Here is a 23,914-nt window from a genome sequence, read left to right as displayed (position 1 = left end):
AGCCTTTAACATTCACATTGCTAGCAACATTTAGTTTGTGATTATTTCTGTATTCTCTAAGAAGATGGAAGCTTTCTCTACAGCTCTCCTCTTTTTTCTCTGAGCCTTCACTAGAATTGCCTCTCACAGACATATTTCTAGCATGTACCTCAAAATTATTCCAGTCTCCATCCATTAACCACTTACAAAGTCTCTTCCACAAGTTTAGGGATTTGTCACAGCAGCACCCCACTTCTCATTACCAAAATCTGTCTTAGTGTGCTCGGGCTGCCACAACAAAATACCATAAACTGGGTAGTTTAAACAACAGACATTTATTTCTCATAGTTCTGGAGGCCGGAAGTCTGAGATCAGAATGTCAGCTTGGTCAGGTTCTAGTGAGAACGTTCTTTCTGGCTTGTAGACAGCTGCCTTCTGGTTGTGTCCTCACATGGTGGAGAGAGGGGCCTTTCTACTGTCTCTTCTAATAAGAGCATTAATCTCATCGTGGGAGCTCCACCCTCATCACCTCTTCTAACTTTATCTTCCAACTGCCCCGCCTCCAGAAACTGTCACATTGGGGGTTAGGGTTTCAACATATGAATTTGGGGGTAGGGGACCACAATTCAGTCCACAGCAGTAAGACATCAGGGTGTCCCTACCATGTGTACATGTCCCACATCCTAAAGGTCACCTCTACTGTTCCTGGGCCTCATTTTACTCCAGATTCAGCCAACGAAACTGTGGTGAGAAGAAAATACCTCACAGAATCAGAATTTATAAAACAAGACTGTGATTTATTAAAAATAAGGGGGTAAGTATATACCAGTCAGTGTCTGGGGATGGGTTTTCATTGAGACTAGTTACAACCTAAGAGCACCTCCGAGATCTGCTTTGTGATCAACAGGGATGGAATGGCCTTGAGCCATTCAGGTAAGGAACTTTATACCTTGTGAGCTCAGCAGAGTAAGGGGTAGTGGCTCTGGTGTTCATAAGTTAGGGAACTTCAAGAATACTATTTCATAAGACTTCCAGGTCACTAAAGACGATGGTGGCTGCCTTGGTCTGTCCCCCAATACTTCCTCCAAAAATAATACAGACTAACAAGAACAAATTTTAAAAGGCACTAAAATCACAGGGTAAACATATGCATAGTTTGAAGACAAAAAATCCCCAACCCCAATATAACTCTAAGTTATAAATATATATATTTATATATGTTAATCTGGCACCAGGCTTTCCAAAGGACAATGTACAAAGCAAGGCAACAATGAAGCAGCATTTTCAAGAAACTCAAAGAAAGAATGTAAACCAAGAAGTTTTTATCCAGTGAAGCTAGTCTTCAAATATCAAGGTTATTGAAAAAGGAAAAGTTTTAAACAAAACAGAACTTAGAAAATTCTATACCAATATGCCCATAAGCTATTTTAGAAAGGTTTAAGTACAATAGTTATGCAAACATTACTGTTGGGGGAGGCTATGTGATGGGTAAAAGACACCACTCTGTACTATTTTTGAAACTTCTTTTGACTTTGTTATTACTTCAAAATAAAAAGTTTCAAAAGTGTTTAAGTACAAAGGTAACTACTAGAAAAATACAAACCTTTCTAAATAATAAATAAATAATCATAGAAAGCACATCATGAAGACAAGGAAACATATAAAATACAACATAATATATATCATTATAAGATAACTAAATTGAGGCAAACAGATCAGTTAAATCAATAAAGGTAAATGGGCTTGATTTGCCTATTAAAAGAAGACTTTCAATTTGACTCACAAAACAAAACAAAACAAAATCATATGCTGCATGCAAGACACCATGGAAAACAAAAAGATTCAAAAAGTTAAAAATAAGAGAAGGGATAAAGATATACCAGGCAAATGGAAACAATAAGAAATCAGAAGTAGTGATTTTTATATCAGACAAAGTACAATTCAAGCCAAAAGCACTGAATGTGACAAAGAAGGGCGATTTTGAGACTAAAATCTGTAATTCAAAACGAATCAAATAATACAACAACCAGTTTTATGAAGCACAGAATACAGGAAATGCATAGAAGCCTAGCTAAAAACACAATAATGATAGGAAATTTTAATGTACCATTCTCAGTATAAGACAGATCAAGTAAGAAAAAATAAGTAATAATATAGAGGACCTACACAAACACAACATAATTAATAATGTTGATCTTATGCATTACACATTAATATTAAAGGATACATCTTCTCAGGTATCCATAAAATACTCACAAAAATTGGTATGTTAGGTCACAAAGAAATGATCAGTAACTTCCATAAAGTACAAATATTACAAACAATACTGTCTTATAATGCAATAAAACTAGAAAATACTAACAAAATTTTTAAAAAGGTCTTCTACCTGGAATTTTTTTTAAACCTCCAATTAAACACCTCTTGCTTGAAAGGAAAAATAAAAACTAAAATGTATAGCATTTCTAAAACAAATAAAAATGATGGAAACACACCAGAATCTGTGGGATGCATTTAGAGCCATGATCAGAGGAAATGTTATAGCACTAAACACTGTTTTCAGTAAAAAGGAAAGATTGAAAATAAATTAATAAAATACCAAGTTTAAAAAAAAAGTAAAAAAAAAAAATTGCACAGCAATGTGAATATACTTAATATCCCTGAACTGTACACTTAAAAATGGTTAAGATGGTGAGTTTTGTGTTGTTTTTTTAGTACACTTTTTAAAAAAGGATCCAAAAAGATAGGCGTGAAGCCTTCCCAAAGAACTAGAAAAAGTTCAACAAAGTAAATTAAAGAGAACACAAGATATGAACTAATAAAGATAAAAGTAGGAATTAATGAAATTCAAAATAGAAAAAATAGTAGACCTAATTAATGAATCAAAATCTTTTTTTAAAGGTAAACAATATAGACAAACAACTAGCTTAATTGATAAAAACAAAAAAGATAAAGCAAAAATACACAAAAATAAATAATAGGGAAATAACTATTAAACAGAAGAAATTTAAGACATAATAAGACACTACTTTTCAGATCTCAATGCAAATGTCAAAATCTAGACGAAAGGGATAATTCCCTAGGAAAGTGAAGATTACCAAAAACAACTCTATTAAAGATAGAAAAATTAAAGGGACTAATTTCATAGAAGAAATAGAGACAATTATTAAGGAACTACCCACAAAAAAGTACCACGGTTTCAGAGGGGAATTCCATTACACTTTCAAAGACTGCATAGTCCCAATGTTTCATAAAATGCCCCCATGCATTGAAAATGGAGGAAATTGACCTAATTCTTTTTCTTAAATAAGTACTGTGGATCATTGATAACAAAACCTGATAAAAACTGAAAACTATAGACCAATATCACCTTTGGATATTGATACGAAAGTACTAAATAAACATTACCAGCATCCAATCACATTAAGAAAATAACACACTATCACCAAGTAGGATTTATTCCAAGACTACAAGGTTGTTTCAATATTAGTCATAATATATATTATAAATGATAATAGTAAAATACATATACACATATATTACTTAATCTATTAATATGGTATATGATATTTATATGTATGGTTATCATAAGAAATCCTGACAAGCCTTAAACAAAATACAATCCCTGACAAAAACAATCAAGAAAGTAGGAATCAATGGTTATATTCTTATCATAATTATATCTAATTCAGCCCTACAACCAGAATCTTACTTAATGGGAAATCACTACAAATGTTTCCACTAAGACAAGCAATAAGGCAACAGTGTCCTCTATCTACTTCCATGACCAATAAACTTTGTACTATAGGGGTTGGTCAATGAAATTATACAAGAGAAATAAATCGGAGGCACAAGAATTGGAAAAGAAGCAAAACTATCTCTATGTACAGATGATATAATAGTATACCTTTAAAACCTTAGAGCAGAGGTCAGCAAACTATGGCCCACAGATCAAATGCAGCCCACTGCCAATTTTTGCATTTTTAAATGGTTAGAAAAAATTAAAAGAAAATAAATATTTTGTGAAATGTGAAAATTATACAAAATTCAAATTTAAGTGCCCATAAATAAAGTGTTATTGAAACACAGCCACACTGATCTGTTTATATTTTGCCTATGGCTGCTTTCATGCTACTTAGTGGCAGAGTTTAGTTGTAACAGAGATCACATGTGGTACTCTCATCACTTTGCACTGCTGCTTGGCACACTACAAATCACGGTGACACAGCATGTCAAGTGCTACACATATTGCTGTGTCACAACATTTTATTTTATTTTTTTATTACCAGTGCATACCTATCATGTCAAAATCAAAACAAAAGAAAAAAAGAAAAGTAGAATTCAAATGTTGCACTTTTAAGGCGCAATGGAATGTGGATTACATTGTTGTCAAATTAGATGGCAAAGTATTGTGTTTATTATGTAATGAGACTATAGCTGTGCTAAAAGAATCCAACATACATTGGCAGACTAAGCACTCATTACAATACTCTTAACTCATAGAAAAGTAACAGTCAGAAAAATTAGAACATTTAAATATGAATAGCTCATCACAACATAATTTTTCACAAAAATAAAAAATGAAAAGAGGCTGCAATCAAAATAAGCTTGAGTGGCTCATTTGTTAGCCAAACAAGAAGGTGGTGGGGGAGGAATTGGTAAAAGTAACTTAGGAAAATAGTGTTTTCACTGAAAAACATAAAACTAAAGACAAACGAAACTGTACATAAACACTTTGTGTAACTGACAAAGTTTCTCAAGGGGATATGGGTAAACAGTTCTGATATATCTATTTACATTGATATCAATATCGATGTCGATATTGATATCAATACTGATAGATATATAGATAGACATAGATAGATAGATATAGAGAGATATAGATGCACACACACACACACACACGTGCCAAAAAATGTATACACATTTTAAGAGATGTTAACATTTTAGTCAACATTGCTCAAGCAGTAGTTTGTGGAGATACCCTCATGGACACACTCAGGAATAATGTTTACCACCTATTTTGGTGTCCTTAGTCTATTCAATTTGACACATAAAATCAACCATCACAAATCTAACCATTGTCAACTTGGTACTTATACAAATCTCCTTACATCAAACTTAATCTCCAAATAAAGACAATAATAAGGTCTTAATTCCCCCAAACATGATACAACTATCCTTCATACAACCTAAAACACACTAACATCTTCCACAGAAGAGGAGGTAAAGTCCTTGAGTGATGCTTATTCTTCCCCTAATAGCCTGTTACTTGAGAGACAAGCCATATTGGTAGCAGTTACCCTTGATATGATATGATGAAAATAGCAGTTAACCTCTGTGATCTTCGTACCAAAAACCCATAGTCCAGTCTAATCCTAACCAGTCTAAGCATGAGAATAATGTCACACAAATCCCAATTGAGAAACATTCTACAGAATCCCTTATCCTTACTCCTCAAAACTCTCCATATCGTCAAAAACAAGGAAACTTTAAGAAACTGTCACAAACTAGAGGAGACTAAGGAGACATGATGACTAAATGTAATGTGGTATCCTAGATGGGATAGCAGAAAAGAAAGGGGATATTAGGAAAAAGTAGTGAATTTTGAATAAAGTGTGGAGACTAGTTATTAGTAATATACCAATGTTGTTTGCTTAGTTTTTACAAGTGTACTACGGTCAAGTAAGATATTAATGATAAAAGAAACTGAATTGGGAGATACAGAACTCTCTGCATTGTCTTTGCAACTTTTCTATAAATATTAAATTCTTCCACAATAAAAAGTTTAAATAAAAAATCATATGTCTATAGATTGACATCAGTACTTGACAATATCTATCTCTTTAAAAAAAGAGATACTCAAAAATGAAATGTATAAAAATCTCATTACAGATAAGCATTAACAGATGAACATCATTTGAATTGATTTTGATGGTAAGGAACACTAACTTTGAACCTTAGTTAAGCAAAAAGTTATCCCCAAAAAGAATTGTAACCTTCACATTAATAAACCTGTATTACAAAAAATATATATATTTAATTATTATATTTTGAATTTCATCAATAAAAGTTTTGGGAAATGTTTTTATTCTTTTGTTATATAAATAGATACCTATATAATATTCTCAGTTTTGCCTGTTGGCAAGTTTAAAATACTCTCTAGCTCTTTGCAAAAGATTGCCAACCTATGCAGTATTGCCAACCTCTAGAGAAATAATAAAACTACCAAAAAACAGAGTTCAGTAAAGGAGCAGTAACACACAGAAATCAATAGCCTTCATATATATAAACAATAACTTGTTAGAGGACATGGTGGTAGAGAAAACCCCATTTATAAGAGCAGCAAGAAAGGTGAAATATTTAGGAATAAACAACAAGAAATGTTCAAACTTATACTAGAAAAAGCTTAAAAGACACAAATGAAATCTTCAGCATATTGAAAGGCTTCCCTTGTTCTTGGATAGGATAATTCAACACCACAAAGATGTCAGTTCTCCATAAGGTAATTTATAAATGTATTGTAATCCCAATAAAAGTGCCAACAGGCTTTTTATGGACCTAGCTATATGATACTAAGTTCATATGGAAACACAAGCATAAAAGAATAGCCAGGAAAAAACTGAAAGCAAAAAATCTATGAAGGAAAAGTAGACTTCCCAGATATTAAAATATACAATAAAGTGTCTTTAATAAAACAGGGTGGTTCTGGTTCGTGGATGGACAAGCAGAACTTGTAAGTGAACAGAATGTCCAAAAATATACCCAATACATATGAAAATTTAGTATAAGATGGAGATATAGCGAGAGATCCAAGATGGCGGAGTAGATAAATGCTATGCTTGCCTCCTCGAGATCATTAAAATTACAACTAAATTATAGAACAATCAAAGTAGAGAACCACCTTAAATCTGGGTGAACAGACGTTTTATAACTAAGGATATAAAGAAGAGACCACGTGGAGACTAGTAAGAGAGGCAGAGACGCAAAACAGGCCGGCCCCATGTCTGCATGTGGTGTTTGAGAATCAGGAGGGATAGCTTGGCTGCAGAGGTCCTCCCACCCAAGGAGCCAGGGACCCCACCTCACACCCGGCTCCCCAGCCTGGAGTACCAGTGCCAGGAAGAGGAGCCCCCACAATATCTGGCTGTGAAAACCAGTAGGGATCCTGACACTTGGGATGGGATGGAAAACTGCAGGAAACTGAGACGTCCTCTTAAAGTGTCCATGCACAGATTTGCTCGAGCACAGGCACTCACCTTGGGCTCCAGCGGGGCAGCGATGACTCAGGAGGCTTCAGAGGCATGCAGGGGGCAGACTGAGGTGTGTGGGTTTGTGGCAAGTCGTGGAGGACAGTCACTATTTTCCCTGTGAGGGGGATTTGGGCGGTGCAGCTGGCAAGCAGTCTCCATCTTTCCTGTGTTGAGCCCTCCCTCTACGCTTACGGCCAAATCTGAATCTGATTGGCCTGCTGAGCTCTGCTTGCTCTGCCCTGATAGTTCACTGAGATACCCCACACCCAACTCCCCCAACTCCAGAGGCAAGGCACTTTCTTTCTAGCAGCCAGCGCAGCACACATTGCACTCTTTCTTTTCTTTTCTTTCTTTTTTTTTTTTTTTTGTATTAGTATCAGGTGTACAAAAAACATAATGATTAGACGTTTACACCCCTCACAAAGTGATAACCCCCCAAGTTGACTACCCCTCTGACATCATACATAGATATTACAATACCACTGACAATACTCCATATGCTGTACTTTACATCCTGTGAATATATATATATATATATATATATATATATATATATATATATATATGGAGAGAGAGAGAGAGAGAGAGAGAGAGAGAGAGAACAAAACTGGTAATACTCGGGCTGGCCTGGTGGCTCAGGTGGTTGGAGAGGCGCGCTCCTAACACTGAGGTCGCCAGTTCGATCCCCACATGGGCCAGTGAGCTGCACCATCTACAGCTAAGATTGTGAACAACAGCTCTCCCTGGAGCTGGGCCGCAGTGAGCAGCTGGAGATTGGGGTGAGCTGCTGTGGGCTGCCACAGGCTGCTGTCTGCAGTCATGAGCGGCCGGTGGCCAGAGTGAGTGGCCGGCAGCCAACGTGAGCCAGTGTGTTGCTGTGGGCTGCTGTGAGCAGCTGAGGGATGACTGGCGACCGACTGCCTCAGCCAGGGGGAGCACAAGGCTCATACCAGCCTGGGCCAGGGAGCTGTGTCCTACACAACTAGATTGAGAAACAACGGCTTGAACCGGAGTGGGGCGGGAAGGCGGAAGAAAAGGAAGGGGGAATTGTAATACTCAATATATATACTGATAGCAAAAGATGAATACAAGTCACGTTTGACTTCTGCAATTACAAGAGATGCTCAAAGTGGGTACCATCAGCATCCAGACACTTGTGAATGTGGCAAACTACTGCTTTAGCAATGTTGACCAAAGTGTCCACTTGTATACATTTTTTGGCACCCCCAGTGTGTGAGTGAGTGTGTGTGTATATGAACATATATATTTAATAATAGTTTACATTCATTATTATTCTACTTGAGCTTCAGGTGTAAGGCATCTACACAATCTATGAAGTGACTCCCCTGATAAGCCCAGTACCCACTTGACACCCTATATGATCTTTACATTATTGACTATATTCCCCATATTATATTTCACATCCCCGTGACGATTTTGTGACTACCAATTTGTACTTTCTAATCCCTTCACCTTCTCCCCCACCCCCCAACCCACCTCTCATCTAGCAAGCATCAGTTTTATTCTCTGTATCTCTGAGTCTATTTCTGTTTTGTTTGCTCATTTATTCTGTTCTTTAGATTCCACATATAAGTTAAATCATATGGGATTTGTCTTTCTTGGTCTGACTTATTTCAATTAGCATAATATTCTTTAGGTCAATCCATGTTGTTGCTAATGATAAGATTTCTTTTTTTTTTAAGCACAGTAATACTCCATTGTATAAATGTACCACAATTTCTTTATCCAATTATCTATTGATGGAATTTTGGTTGTATCCATATCTTGGCTATTGTAAATAGCACTGCAGTGAACATAGGGGTGCATATATCTTTTCAAAGAAGTGTTTTGGATTTCTTTGAAAAATACCCAGAAGTGGAATTGCTGGGTCATAAGGTAGTTCTATTTTTAATTTTTTGAGGAACCTCCATACTATTTTCCATAGTGGCTACACCAATTTGCAATCTCACCAACAGTGCATGAGGGTTCCCTTTTCTCCACATCCTCGCCAACATTTGCTGTTTGTTGACTTATTCATGACAGCCATTCTGACAGGAGTAAGGTGGTATCTCATTGTAGTTTTTATTTGCTTTTCTCTGATGATTAGTGATGTTGAGCATGTTTTCATATGTCTATTGGTTCTGTGTATGTCTTCTTTGGAGAAATGTCTCTTCATGTCTTCTGCCTATTTTTTAAATTAGATTGTTTGGGGGGTTTTTGGTGTTCACATTGCACAGTTTCTTGGAAAATTATCAGAGTCCACGGGCCCCAGGCAGGCGGTGACTGGCCTGAGTGTGCTCTGAGACCCTTACTGAGTAGCTCCAGGCTCAGCAATGGCACCAAACCAGAATCTACACTAACTTGGTGGACACAACTCCTCTCACTCTGGTGACTCTCTGATATACCACCTCACCCAACTCATGTACTGCACAAGGCTTTATCAGCAGCTGAGATTTATGGGAGCCAGCTGGTGGCAGCAGGCCTTGGAATATCCTGGGCTTATTGCAGAGCTACCCCAGGCCTGGTACTTGTCGCAGCAATCCTCAGGTTGCAATGTGGACTCACCCACTTGCCTCCAGATCCACCATAGGCAGTGAACAACTGCAGATGGCTTTGTAGCTTCTACCAGGTAGTCCCCAGTTGGTCACAGGCAGGGGATGACCTGGGCCTGCACCAGAGACCCTGCCAAGAAGCTCCAGAACCAAACCTGGAGGTCAGCTTCAAACCACAGCAGAGCACCACCAAATTAGCCCCACAAGAGCACACATTGAGGGTGGTCTGAACAGGCACCAGAGCCCACTAAGTTGAATCCTGCTTCTTGGGGTAAACCCCCTGCACAGCAGCCTGTAAGCTATGGACATGGTAATACCACACAGCTGGTCAGCCTGAGGATCAATCCCACCCAGGGACATGCCAATAGCAATCAAGGCTCAACTATAACATCAGGGCACACACAACCTACAGAAGGGACACTCCTGGCACAGGTGACCAGAGAGACTGTGCCACTGGGCCCCACAGGGCACCTACTACATGAGACCACCTGGCCAAGATGGTGAGACATAGCGGATCTACCTAATACATAGAAACAAACACAGATAGACAGCCAAATGAGAAAATGAAGACATCTGCCCCAAATTAAAGAACAGGAGAAAACTTCAGAAAAACTACTAAACAAAATGGAAGCAAGCAACCTACCACATACACAATTCAAAACAATGGTTATAAGGAAGCTCAAGAACTTCAAGTAAGAGATAGCAAGCATAAAAAAAGGACACAGAAATGATAAAAAAAGAAACCAGTCAGATCTAAAGAATACAATAAAAGGAATCACCAGCAGATTACATGAAACAAAGGATGAATTTAAGCAAAGGTAGCATAAATCACCCAATCAAAACAGCAAAAAAGAAAAAAGAATCCAAAAAGAAATGAGGATAGTTTAAGGTAACTCTGGGACAACATCAGACATACCAACATTCGTATCACTGGGGTACCAGAAGGGGAAGAGAGAAAGCAAAGGATTGAGAACCTACTTGAAGAACTAAAGGCTGTAAACTTTCTTAACCTGTCGAAAGAAATAGACATACAAGCCCAGGAAGTGCAGAGATTCCCAAACAAGATGAACTCAAAGAGGCCCACACCAAGATACAGTATAATTAAAATGAAAAAGGTTAAAGACAAAGAGAAAATCCTAAAAGCAGCAAGAGAAAGACAACTAGTTACTTACAAGGGAGCTCCCATAAGATTTCCAGCTGATTTCTCAGCAGAAACTGCAGGCAAGAAGGGATTGGCACAAAATATTCAAAGTGAAGAAAAGCAAGAAGGCGATCATTTAAAATTGAAGGAGAGATAAAGAGCTTCCCAGACAAGGAAAAGCTAAAGGAGTCCATCACCACCAAACCAGTATACAGGAAAAGTTAAAGGGACTTCTTTAAGAAGAAGAAAGGGTGGGGGAAGAATATAAAGATGAATGATAAATGGCAATAATTATGTATCTATCAATAATCAGTTTATAGGTATATGGATTAAATGCTCCAATCAAAAGACACAGGGTAGCTGAAGGGATAAGAAAACAAGACCCATGCATAGGCTGACTACAATAGACTCACTTACATTGAAAGACACACATAGAATGAAAGTAAAGGGATGGAAAAGATATTTCATGCAAATGGAAATGACAAAAAAGCTGGGGTAGCAATTCTTTTATGACAAAATAGACTTTAAAACAAAGGCTATAATAAGAGGCAAAGAGGGACATTACATAATGATAGAGGGAGCAATCCAACAAGAGGCTATAACCCTCATAAACATTTATGCACCCAACATAGAAGCACCTAAATATATAAAGCAAATATAATCCGACATAAAAGTAGAGATAGACAGTAATACATTCATAGTAGGGGACTTTAACACCCCATTTACACCAATGGACAGATCTACCAGACATAAAATCAACAAGAAACAGCAGCCTTAAATGACACACTACACCCGATGGATTTAATTGATATTTTTAGAGCATTTCACCCTAAAGCAGCAGAATATACATTCTTTTCATCTGTACATGAAACATTTTCCAAGTTAGACCACAGGTTAAGCCACAAAACAAGTCTCAATAAATTTAAGAAGATTGAAATCATATCAAGTGTCTTCTCTGGCCACAATGGTATAAAACTAGAAATCAATTACCAGAAAAAAAACTGAAAAACGCACAAACACATGGAGGCTAAATAACATGCTACTAATTAACGGATGGGTCAACAATGAGATCAAGGAAGAAATCAAAAGATACCTTGACACAAATGAAAATGAAAATACAATGACCCAAAATCTATGGGACACAGTGAAAGCAGTATGAAGAGAGAAATTCATAGCAATGCAAGCCTACCTAAAGAAACAAGAAAAATTTCAAACAGTCTAAATTTACACCTAAGGAAACTGGAAAAAGAACAGAACAGCAAATAAAGCCCAACATGATTAAAATGAAGGAAATAGTAAAGATCAGTGAGGAAATAAACAAAATAGAGTCTAAAAGAACAATACAAAAGATCAATGAAACCAAGAGCTGGTTCTTTGAAAAGATAAACAAAATTGATAAACTTTTAACCTGGCTCATCAATAAAAAAAGAGAGATGACCCATACACATAAAATCAGAAATGAAAGAATGACAACTGACATCACAGAAATACAAAAGATTATAAGAAAATATTACGAACAATTATATGCCAACAAATTGGACAACCTGGAAGACATGGATAAATTCCTGGAAACATGCAATCTTCCAAGACTGAAACAAGAAGAAACAGAAAATCTGAACTGACAAATTACCACTAATGAAATCGAATCAGTAATCAAAAAACTCCCAGCAAACAAAATCCAGCATCCATTTATGAGAGAGAAAAAAAACCTCTCAGCAAAATGGGAATAGAGGGAACACACCTAAACAATACAGGCCACATATGACAAACCCATAGCTAAGAGTATACTCAGCTGGTAAAAGCATTCTCCTTAAGATTAGAAACAAGACAAGGATGCCTAATTTTATTTAACATAGTACTGGAATTCCCAGCCAGAGCAATCAGTAAAGAAAAAGATATAAAAGTATCCAAATTGGAAAAGAAGAAGTAAAACTCTTATTATTTGCAGATGACATGATGCTATATAGAGAGAACCTGAAAGATTTTGCCAAAAAACTATTAGAACTATTAGTGTTTGCCTAGCGCTAGGAGGGAAGGGGGACAGAGGGATGTTGGCTAAAAGGTAGAAGCTTCTTTTTGAGGTGATGAAAATATCTTAAATTTATGGTGATGGCTTCACAACTCTATGACTTCATTGAGTTGTGCACTTTAAGTGAGCAAATTGTGTGGTTATGTGAATTATACATCAATAAAACTGTTTAAAAATGAAAAAAAAAATGAGTAAAGCCATTATAAAAGATTACATATGAAAAGCACAAAGGATTTAAAGAGGCAATTCCCAGAGGAAATGCAAATGGCCACTGCACAAGAGCTCATTAGTAGTCAGGAAAGGTAAAATAAACCAGCGACACTTTTTTAACTACATCAGATTGGGAAGAATTATGAAAGAATATAACATACGATGCTTGAAATAATGCAAAGAAATGGATTTTTCAGAAATTGCTGACTAGAATTTAAATTGGTAAATATTTTTTGCAAATTACATGTAATGCCTATATCCATTAAAGTACGCATGCTCTTTGACTTACTAAGCCCTCTTGTAAGAGTCTATTCCATGGGAATAATGTATGCGTGACTATACTTAAGAAAATGTTTATTGCAGCATTGTCATGGCAAAATAAGATTAGTTGGAAATTGAGAGATGTCTATGATTCTTTGTTAATTGTAAAAAGCGAGTGCCAGAGTAATGGGTCAGTTTTTGTAAAATTAAAAAGCAATCAATGTATATATGTATACATGTTTTATTATATATGTATATGTCTATATGTGTATACACACACATATAGATGTAAATACATTTTCATGGAAATCCGTGGGAAGAGTATGTACCAAGCGTTATGTTAATATCTTGGGGAGGGAGGGGGCAGATAATTATGGACTTTCTTTTTTGTGTACATTTTTGTATTGTTTCCCCAGTTTTAATGAAAAAATATTACTTTTGCAATTTGAAAGATAGATAGATAACCTTTTTAATTAAGAAGAGGGGGTGGGTGGAGGGATTAGAAAGGAAGGGAAGGGGCGTTTTTTCGGCTGTTTTCCTGTGCGCTCCTTTTACAGAAAGTGCGGCGGCCCCAGACGTCGCGTCTACGCGGGGGATTACAGTAGCGCGGTTGTCAGTGATGAGTCAGAGTGCGTGGTGCTGATGCTGCTGCCATTTCATCACCTCAGTGAGCGCAGCATCCATCCCTCAGCTCTCCCTGCGCCTGGGCCTACCTCGCCTCGGGCTCCCAGGCAAGCGATGCGCTCGCGGCGCGTCTAGATCCGGACCGAACCGCGCTCTCCGAGGCCTGGGCGGGACACCCCCTCTCGCCGCACACGGCCCGGGCCAAGGAGACCTGCCGACCCCCGGCCATGGAAGCCATCTGGCTGTACCAGTTCCGGCTCATTGTCATCGGGGATTCCACGGTGGGCAAGTCCTGTCTCATCCGCCGCTTCACCGAGGGCCGCTTTGCCCAGGTTTCGGACCCCACCGTGGGGGTGGATTTTTTCTCCCGTCTGGTGGAGATCGAGCCAGGAAAACGCATCAAGCTTCAGATCTGGGATACCGCGGGTCAAGAGAGGTTCAGGTGGGAGCGCAGCCCGGGCCCGCGGGCAGTGGGAGGGTCTTCGGAGCGTACACAGCCCCTGGGGAAAGAGGACTTCCCGGTCCTGGTCGCGGCCCGTATGGACGTTACCGAAGGTCTAGGGGTTTCTGCTTAAGCCCACCTTCAGCGACCCGCGCGTGCGGTGCAGGGAAAGAAGCGCCCTGGCAGGGAAGGCCGGTCAATAATACGTATTGCTTGCACCACAACTCCACCAACCTGCCCCTTGGTGGCTAACAAACCGTCTGGAATGGATCACTGTAATTCATCAATCTTGGTCCCTATGCTACGTACTTTTAAAAATGTTCCCAGGTCATCCCAACATAACTGACGGATACAGACAGGTGATATGGAGACAGAAATAGAGATAGGCATAGGTTCAGATACAGATATATTATGTCATATACATATGAAAGAGGTACTGGGGATTCATTCCTTCCTGCCACCAGCGCACAGTGATCACCCCACTGCATGCCAGGCATCAGGCTTCTTTCTGAGGAAACTCACACAAGGAGATGCCATGTAAACAAAACCGACACAGGCCCTTCCCTCTGAGAACTGTGCTAGCATAGTGGGGAGAAGTAGATAATCAGCAATTACACAAAAGACTGTCTTGTTTATATTTGTGTGCCCACTCCCAACTATAACTCTCAGCATATAACGAGTAATCAATGAACAGGTTTAATCTTCTTGTACAACCCTTTGCTTTTCATTTGTAGTACGTATCATTTGGAATTCTATGTATAATATATACAGAGGAGGGAAGGCTACCTGGCAAAGATGAGGCCTGACGAGGATGACAGGAAAAGCCCAGGGAGAGGAAACGGCATGTGTAAAGACAGAAGTGGGAGAGAGCAATGTACACAGAAAACTTTGAGGGAGCAATCTGAGCTAAAGGCATATAGAGCATCAGGAGCTAGAACAAAAAGACTCAATAGCCCATGTTCATGATCATTTATTTATCGAACAGTAATTGAGCATAGAAAATACTGGCTAGGTAGTTGAAAAGGGGTAAGGAGAAGAGCTAACTCGAACTTAAGTTGTCTCCAACTCCCCACTTCCACGAACAACACCCTGGCAAATATCCTTGTACAGGTTCACTTTGAACTTATAAATGCATTTTGCATATTATAAGTGAAGAAAAGTGTCTTTTATGTGTTTATTGGAATATCTCTATGAACAGCCTTTTCATATCCACTGATCATTATTATTGGGTGACATTGATTTGTAAGAGTTCTTTTAAGATTAGGAATATTAATACTTCTCTGTCACATATGTTGTAAAATATTTTCCCAGTTTGTCGTTTGTCTTTGAACTTTAAGAAAATCTTTTTGATGTACAGAAGGTCTTAATTTTTATGTAGCCTTATGTTGTGCTTAGAAAGGTCTTCGTTACTTCCTAAATACTAATATCATAATGTATTTTAGAGTTTTGAAACAGCTCTAGAGCTTGCTTATTGATGTTTTGAGCCAAGCTGTTCACAAATCAAAACCTTTGTTTGATCATGTCGAATCTTCTGGTACACCTACGATTATCCATGAATCTTCAAACATAAGGGAATTAGAAACACCTTCATTCCCCGGGGCTGATTTGCCAGGTTCTGGAGACTTGGAATCATTTGTAAGGTTTGCTCTTACCATCCTCTAGTTGGGACTTTAATCCCCTGGATGTTCGCTCTGTTATCATTGAGTCATTTGCCCTAAGCTATAAGGTATTGAGTCCTTCATTATTTATATCTTCTTCATCCAAGAAAACAGATGAAACCTAAAAATAGACATAGATCAAAAAGCACAGTAATCTAAAGCAAGAGATTGTAGAAGCAAATAATTCTACACCCTCTAATAAGCTCTAACGTACCATGATGTATATTGATAATCAATCTCCTCAAATCAAGAAGTTAAAATAGATGAGGTTTCTTCTGTTTAAGAAGCACAGCAAATGTATAATAGATTTTAGAAATATTCTAATTATAATGCTTTAACTAAATCATGTCATTTTATGGGGAAACTTTGAAAATTTAGGCAGTTTTTCCAGCTGGTGGCTCTGTATTCAGCCTCTCTGAAATATGTCAGGAAGTATGGCTGAGAGGCACTTTGCCCAAGGCCTTTGCAGACCATCTATCTCTCTTTTTCCTATTCTTAATGGTCTGGGGAGAAAAACAAACAGAATTGTGTTTCTCCTCACAGAAGAGATTGAGGACCCCTGTTAGATTAAAATAATAATAATATAATAATAATAATAATAGAAAAATAGAAAGGCAAACGTGGTAATGATAGATGGGAAAAAATGGAGTGTGTTGCAATATACCTATATACTTATGAGCATTTTCTCAATCATTATAAATTCATTTTTAAAAATGTTTAGAATTTGTAATGAGCTCTCCAGATAACAGAACACGTTAACATCCATTATTTCATTTTGCCTCATGATAACTGACTTAGGTATCCCATTTCGCAGAAGAGGACGTCTCATTCAGTTATTCAGATGTGGGGGTGGGAGAGTTAGCTGTGCTTCTACCCGAATCGATGGGAAATGCCTGTAAGTCATGAGCATTCATTTGTAGAAGATGCCATCTCAAAACTTGGCCCAATGGAAAATTCACATATTATTATTATTATTATCATTATTATTGAATGATATTTGTATTCGGTTGCACAGCAGTTTGGGCATGGCCTTCATTCTTGACTTCTTTCTTGTGTTTTAGGTCCATCACTCGCGCCTACTACAGGAACTCAGTAGGTGGCCTTCTCTTATTTGACATTACCAACCGCAGGTCCTTCCAGAATGTCCATGAGTGGTTAGAAGAGACCAAAGTACACGTTCAGCCCTACCAAATTGTATTTGTTCTGGTGGGTCACAAGTGTGACCTGGATACACAGAGGCAAGTGACTCGCCACGAGGCAGAGAAACTGGCTGCTGCGTATGGCATGAAGTACATTGAAACGTCAGCCCGAGATGCCATTAATGTGGAGAAAGCCTTCACAGACCTGACAAGAGACATATATGAGCTGGTTAAAAGGGGGGATATTACAATCCAGGAGGGCTGGGAAGGGGTGAAGAGTGGATTTGTACCAAATGTGGTTCACTCTTCGGAAGAGGTTGTCAAATCAGACAGGAGATGTTTGTGCTAGTCAGCCCTTTTGATTTCCAAAACATGCTCTCCCACCTGAACTTAAAAGTGATCAAAAAGAATAGAATCTTTGTGTGACTGAAGAGAACTCAACCTCCATTGTGGATACCCAGTGAGCCTCCTTCTCAAGGGGTACTCTGACAGGATGGGGGCGTGCTGTGACTGAGGGACTGAATTACTGACATGGGCCAGGCACTGGTCTGTGGCCCATGCTGGGCAGTGGCTACTCCACGTGCCCCTTGTGGACCACATGTCAAGGGCCTGAGGTCTCGAGAGCCAGGCCCCCCCAAAATATACCCACAGACAGGACAACTATTTCTTGGTATTTCAGCTCATTCATACGTCACAAACATATATAAGGGAAAATAATTTGTCACATTGAAAACAATTAGCAAAACTAAAAAAAAAAAAGAAAAAAAAAAGACTGAGATCAATTTAATCAGTGAGAATATCCTACACCAAGTGTGTGCCGTGTTCAGTTAAAAGATACCAATTAGCTTCCAAACAGTTCGTCTGTAAAATGAGGGGCATGGACCAGCTATTGACTGAGACCCTTTCAAGTCCTGGTATTCTAGTAAAAAAACAATGGTGTGAATATGAAAAGGGAGGCTCTTTACACACTGTTATTACCACACCGGGGAAAATGTACACCCCTGTGATAGAATCACCAGCCGTGTCAAAGAAATTGTCCCAGGCAAAATAGCCTGGAAATAGAAGAGAGGAGCACCAACCCAAACGCCATACCCTCTTTTCCCTCTGACCATGTCTGGGGTTTCACTGCATTGGTGACTGTAACCTAGAAGTGAACAGCATGCCTGTCTCTTCGGGTCATGGCGGCCATAGCACAGGGATTGTCTCTGAAAAGAGGCAAACTGTGGTTCCTCAGTCCTGTACTGAGTACCCGCTCAGCAGGAGGAACTGTGACCCTTACAGATGCGTTACAGTCACTTGAGTGATGTACTTGACGCTCATAACAGGCCAGTGAGGTTTTCTTCCCCATTTTACACAAGTAAGCTAAGAGGCAGGAGACTCACTTGGCCAAGTGGAAAAACTATGACCCTGAGTTCTTGTTTCGGTGCATCATCCTGCTGTCAGATGAATGAGCTGTTAGTTTGTTCACTTTGGAAGAGATATGAGTGTAAATAAATGTTCTCTACATGTTAGGATATGTTTCCTTATTGATTACAACTGAGCTATAGTCCTGAGGGAACGTAGGGGTGAATCAAAGCTAAAGCCCATTCAGGTATTATTGACAAGAGGGCTTGAAACAAGTGAATAACTGCACAACAAAACACATTAGAACTGTGTAGGCTAGAAGTGTTCTTATCACTGAAACACAGTGGCCATATTATTAAAAGGAACGAAACACAGCAATGGAAGTGGGATGGGGACAAACTGCTCACCTCACAATGACCTTTGCCACCTGTTTGCCCAAATCTGCACTAGGTTCCTGTCTGCCCGAGAGAGTCAGCTCTTAATTCTCAGGTGAACAGACAGATAACGGCATCAGAAAGTTGGCATGCTTGGCTTGGGTTTCCATTATATTCTTGAAGAGAGGTGATGCTTTAAATTATTTTTTGGATTGTAGCCAGGTCAGCTAGGCAAAAGCCATATACTTTTCACAGTAAGAAAACAGTTCTGATTAGAGACAGATTTCTCATATTCGTTGTGATAGGAAAGCCCGAGAATGGTAAATGGCTTTGAGATATATGTTAAACTTGAATATAAATGAATTTGAAAGTTTGGGAATTTACTTCAGCCAGAATAAAGAATCCAAATAATGAAAATCATGGAAACAAACCACCTTGGACCAACCTGCAGCATCAACTACAACGGAACTGATCATCTCTGCATTCATTTAACAAGACCAGGCGAGGGTGGAGTAGTTAAGTTGCCAGTTTTGTGATGGTAGAAGGCCAATAGAAGATGGTGAATTGGCTTAACACAGAGTTTATCAACTACTATACTTAATTATGTTTAAAAGATTCTGAAAGCAAGATTATCCAGTGGATAAATGAGAGTTGACTGGATTCTGTCAGTTCAAAAAAGAAGATGATAGAAACAAAACTTCTCTACAGTTTTCTTGACTAAAATACATTATATGTATACTTTCCCCATTCCTTGCATTTTTTAGGCAGGTTTAAAAATACTCAGCATCGATCCAGCAGAGGTGGCTGAGCTTAATTACTTAAACAAGTTCTAGAAACTTTACAAATCATTTTCGTAGAATTCAGTGCTGTTGTCACTGCAATAAGTGGGTTTTAGAAAATAAGTGTGAAAAAAATCAGGTGTTAATACAATACTAAGGATAAAGCTTTAGAAGCTATTTTACTACATAGGTAAAGAAAAGATAAACTAACTTGTAACAAAGACCAAACCTGCATGTTGGATTAGATTGTCTCATATTCCAGAATAAAATGTACTGTATACTTTTCCTCACTTTGTTGTGCACTGTAATGAAATGTGAAAAAAAAAATGTTTTCTTTAGCTGTATGTGAATGAAAATATGCTTGTATTTAGTAAAATGGTTGATTCTGTGACTGTGAGATTCCAAGTGTGTGTTGGTAGCTGTTTCCAGAACCTGTCACTCTAGTGTAGCAACCACTACCATGGATATCAATTAGATATGACATACTATGCACCACAGTAGTCACCAGTATCTCAAAGCCAGAAAGAGAATATGATTTTTGAAAGTTGTATGAGCATCATGTTGAAAGTCAGAGACCTCATTACTGCCACTTTGGAAAAGTTGGTTGTCTCAGGCCTAAATCTGAATCATTGCCATTTTTAGTTAAGGATTTTAATTCTGACGCTAGTTAGCTGATTACAACTATTGTCTTCCCTGGTAAGTCTTTTCTCCAGGCTGAATTGCCTCAGCTTTTTCAAGTCCTACTGGATGTGCTTTTGGTGTCAGGATCGCTTGCAGTGTGGGGCCCAGATTGGAGCACAATAGTTCAGAATGTTGCCTAGGGTTTGTAGTACACATTTAGGGAAGGGTAAAAGAAAAAAAAAGATATTTGATTCTGAGTCTAGGCATAAGTAGGCTGAGTTCTGCACAGCTATATCACGTTTATGGTCATGAGTGAATGAGGGAAGGAGGGAGGGAGAGAAGGAAGGAAGGAATTAGGAAGGGAGGAAGGAAGGAAAGAAGGAAGGACCGATGGTGCAATAGCATTTTCATATAGTTTATCACTCCATTTTCCTTAAAACACTCCCCAGGGCTAGATCATCTTTTCTTCAGTTATATTAATACTCTTGGTGACTTCATTCAGTTCCGTGGCTGTAAATACCACCTATAAGCCAAGGAGTCCTAAATTTATATCTCCTCCAACTTGTCTCTTTGGACTCCAGACCTTTATAACAAACTTCTCTACCCAACATTTCCATCTGAATGTCTATTAGGCATCAGAGATTGAACACATCCCAAACCAAGCTCCTAATCTTCCTCTCCAAATTGGTTCCTCCCATAGCCTTCCCCTCGGTAAATGGCAACTTTGTCTTTCCATGTACTCTTACCAAAAACCTTGGAGTCCTAGACTCCTCTCTTTCACAGTTCACATTTTACTATCTATCTGGAAGTTATGCTGGTTTGGCCTTGAAAATATAACCAGAATCTGACAAGTTTTCACCATTTTCACTGCTGAAACACTAGCCCTGGCCACTATCCTTAATTGCCTGAGTTACTGTGACAGCTGGTCTCCCTGCTTCCACTCTTGTCCCCCCCACAGTCTATGCTCCACACAAGAGCCAAAGGGAGCCTGATAAAACATGAGTTCCAAGCAATCATCTACTCATCATTCTCCAGTGGTTATCATTTCACTCGCTTGAAACTCAAAGTCCTTCCAATGGCCTGCAGAAGAACCCTTAGAAATAAAGTCCATCCCTACTGCATAACATCTGGAACCTCTTTTCTTACTGCTGTCGCCTTGGTCATTCTACTCCAGCTACACAGGTTTCTTTCCTGTTCTTCAAACACACCAAGTACCTTTGCACCTCTTGCTCTTTACTCTGTAAAGAGCCTTTGCACTTGCTCTTTACTCTGTCTGGAATTCTCCCTCACCTCCATCAAGTTCTGGAACCAACAACTTCCAAAATCTGCAAGCAGTTTCCTGGTCCGAGAGAAGACGTGGCTCCTGACATCCTTCCTCACAGCTCAACGTCAAGTCTAACTCTTTCGTCTTCCCGGGGAACAACAAAGTTCCAGGTGTACGAAAAAGGGAAAAGAAACTTATAGGGGAGAATGGAAAACCTGGAGAGTACAGTTTCACAGAGAGTGGATAATAGGTAGTATCACAATGCAGCAGTGGGTTCAGAAAGATAAGGACTAAAATATTTAGACAGGAATTGAGGAAGCAGGAAGTCAGGAGTGCCCTTTGCCAGCATTGTTGGTAGAACGACTTCTGCCTCCTCCAAGCCTCTCAGGAGTCTGTGTTGTAGTTCCATTGGAGGCCCAATTATTTTCTCGCTCTCCATCCTGTCCTCTCCCTAGACAATCTTACACGCTCTCATGACTTCAGTGACTATCTTTGCATTAATGACTCCCAAATGAAGGACCCCGCCCACTCTTCTGAGCATTAGACCAATACAGCCAACTTGCCTACTAAGCACATCCACAAATTCCTCAAACGCAACATATCCAATATGAAGGCAACATCTATCAAAATGTCCTCCTCCCACCAGTCTTTCTCATCTCCACAAATGACACCACCATCCACCTCCTTGTTCAACACAGAAACTTAAGAGTTATCCTAAATTCTTCACTTCCTCTCACCTCCCATATCAAATCCATCATCGAGCACTCTCAGCCCTATCTTCAAAATACATCCAAGTCTGCCATTTTTCTTCATTTCCATTACTGTCGCCTTTGTCTAAGCCACCATCAACTCTTTCCCGAACTACTTCAATATCTTCCCAACTGGTCTTCCTTCTTCTACTCGTATTCCCATGACACATTCTCAACAGCCAGAATAATCTTTTCAAAACAGAAATAAGATGAAGTCTTTCCACTGCTTAAAACCCACCAATGGTTACTCATCACATTTAGAACAAATTCCAAATAAACCTTACATTTCTTAACATGACTACAAGGCCTTGCATAACCTAGCCTCTGCCTACTTCTCCAGTGGTAAACTCCATGGAAGTAAGAATCTCATTTATTTTGTTCAGCAGTATTTCTGCAACTTGCAGCATAGATATATGCTTGAATAATCAATACATATTTGAATGAATGATTGTTTTCTTGCCCTAGTTTAATCCAGTGACCTTGACTGGTACTTCACTTCAGTAAAATACACACATGGTCCTATCCTGAAACATTATCAAGTTATATACAGCCCCTAAAATTCCTCTCTGATTACAACCTCTAGTTTTCCACTCTATTACATGAACCCTGTTTTAAACTTCTTTAGGACCTTCAGGCAATCAAACACTATGTGCTGCCAGTCTATCAATGTACCCCTTGACTTTGTTTCCCTCCCTCCTTCTGCTGGCTCTTGTGGTCAACTGCATTCAAGTGTTCCTAAAGAAAATGATTGTTTAAAGTTCGGTCTATTTCATTCTAGATTTTTTTTTCAAAAGGTGATTTAACATAGTGGTTAGGAGTATGGATATTGGAGTAAGACAAACATGGGTCGAAATTCTGACTTTACCAGTTAATAGATGTGTGATTCATTATCTCTGAGTCTCAGTTTACACATATATTAATTGGACAATAAGAGAATTTAACTCATAGGTTTCTTGTGAGGATGAAATGAGATAATCCATATAAAGTACTTAGCACACACCCTGGCACTTGGTAAATGTCACATAATAAATATACTCAGAAAGAGTTTAGGTATTATAATATGTTTGCACCTAAATGAATCTTTTTTTCATAAATGTTATCCTATAACATATACTATTCTCTTACCTTTTTCACATACACTATATTTTCTGCAAATACATGAGGGCAGGAGCTGTCTATTTTGCTCATTATTATATCTCTGTAGTCAGTCAGTGCCTAGTACATATTTGTTGAATGTGATCAGGAGGAGAGTCAGTTGACATACTGAAGATGACAAAACAGACATAGAGGAAAGCTGGGTCCTTGATGATGCCATTGAGCTATAGATTTAACTGCCCTGGAGCCACTATACAGTAAGACTCTTTATTACATGAGATAATAAATCCCTTTTTAGTTTATGCCATTTTTTCCACTTGTAGCTGAAAGTCTCCTAACTGATACAATAGCGGTGTACTGTATGGACATCAATTCTCATTGGTGGACATTAGGGTATACAATT

General features: G+C 38.6%; 1 protein-coding gene across 1 annotated transcript; it reads left to right on the top strand.

Annotated features, from left to right (window-relative positions):
* Nucleotides 1-14,069: 14,069 nt before the first annotated feature.
* Nucleotides 14,070-20,179, top strand: RAB39B (RAB39B, member RAS oncogene family). The gene is made up of 2 exons (XM_019716092.2): nt 14,070-14,488; nt 17,208-20,179. Exons 1-2 carry the CDS (start codon nt 14,274-14,276, stop codon nt 17,632-17,634), a joined length of 642 nt encoding a protein of 213 aa, XP_019571651.1. The 5' UTR covers nt 14,070-14,273; the 3' UTR covers nt 17,635-20,179.
* Nucleotides 20,180-23,914: the final 3,735 nt, after the last annotated feature.

Source organism: Rhinolophus sinicus, chromosome X (assembly GCF_036562045.2).
Source record: "Rhinolophus sinicus isolate RSC01 chromosome X, ASM3656204v1, whole genome shotgun sequence".
NCBI lineage: Eukaryota > Metazoa > Chordata > Mammalia > Chiroptera > Rhinolophidae > Rhinolophus > Rhinolophus sinicus.
Note: the sequence above shows the minus strand (reverse complement) of the source record. Positions and strands in the feature narration are given on the sequence as shown.

What these genes read in the sequence shown, in the direction of transcription:
- RAB39B (XM_019716092.2), top strand. Translation starts at nt 14,274, where the DNA reads ATGGAAGCCATCTGGCTGTACCAGTTCCGGCTCATTGTCATCGGGGAT. An exon ending in GCGGGTCAAGAGAGGTTCAG is followed by an intron (nt 14,489 to 17,207) that starts GTGGGAGCGCAG and finishes CTTGTGTTTTAG; the next exon opens with GTCCATCACTCGCGCCTACT.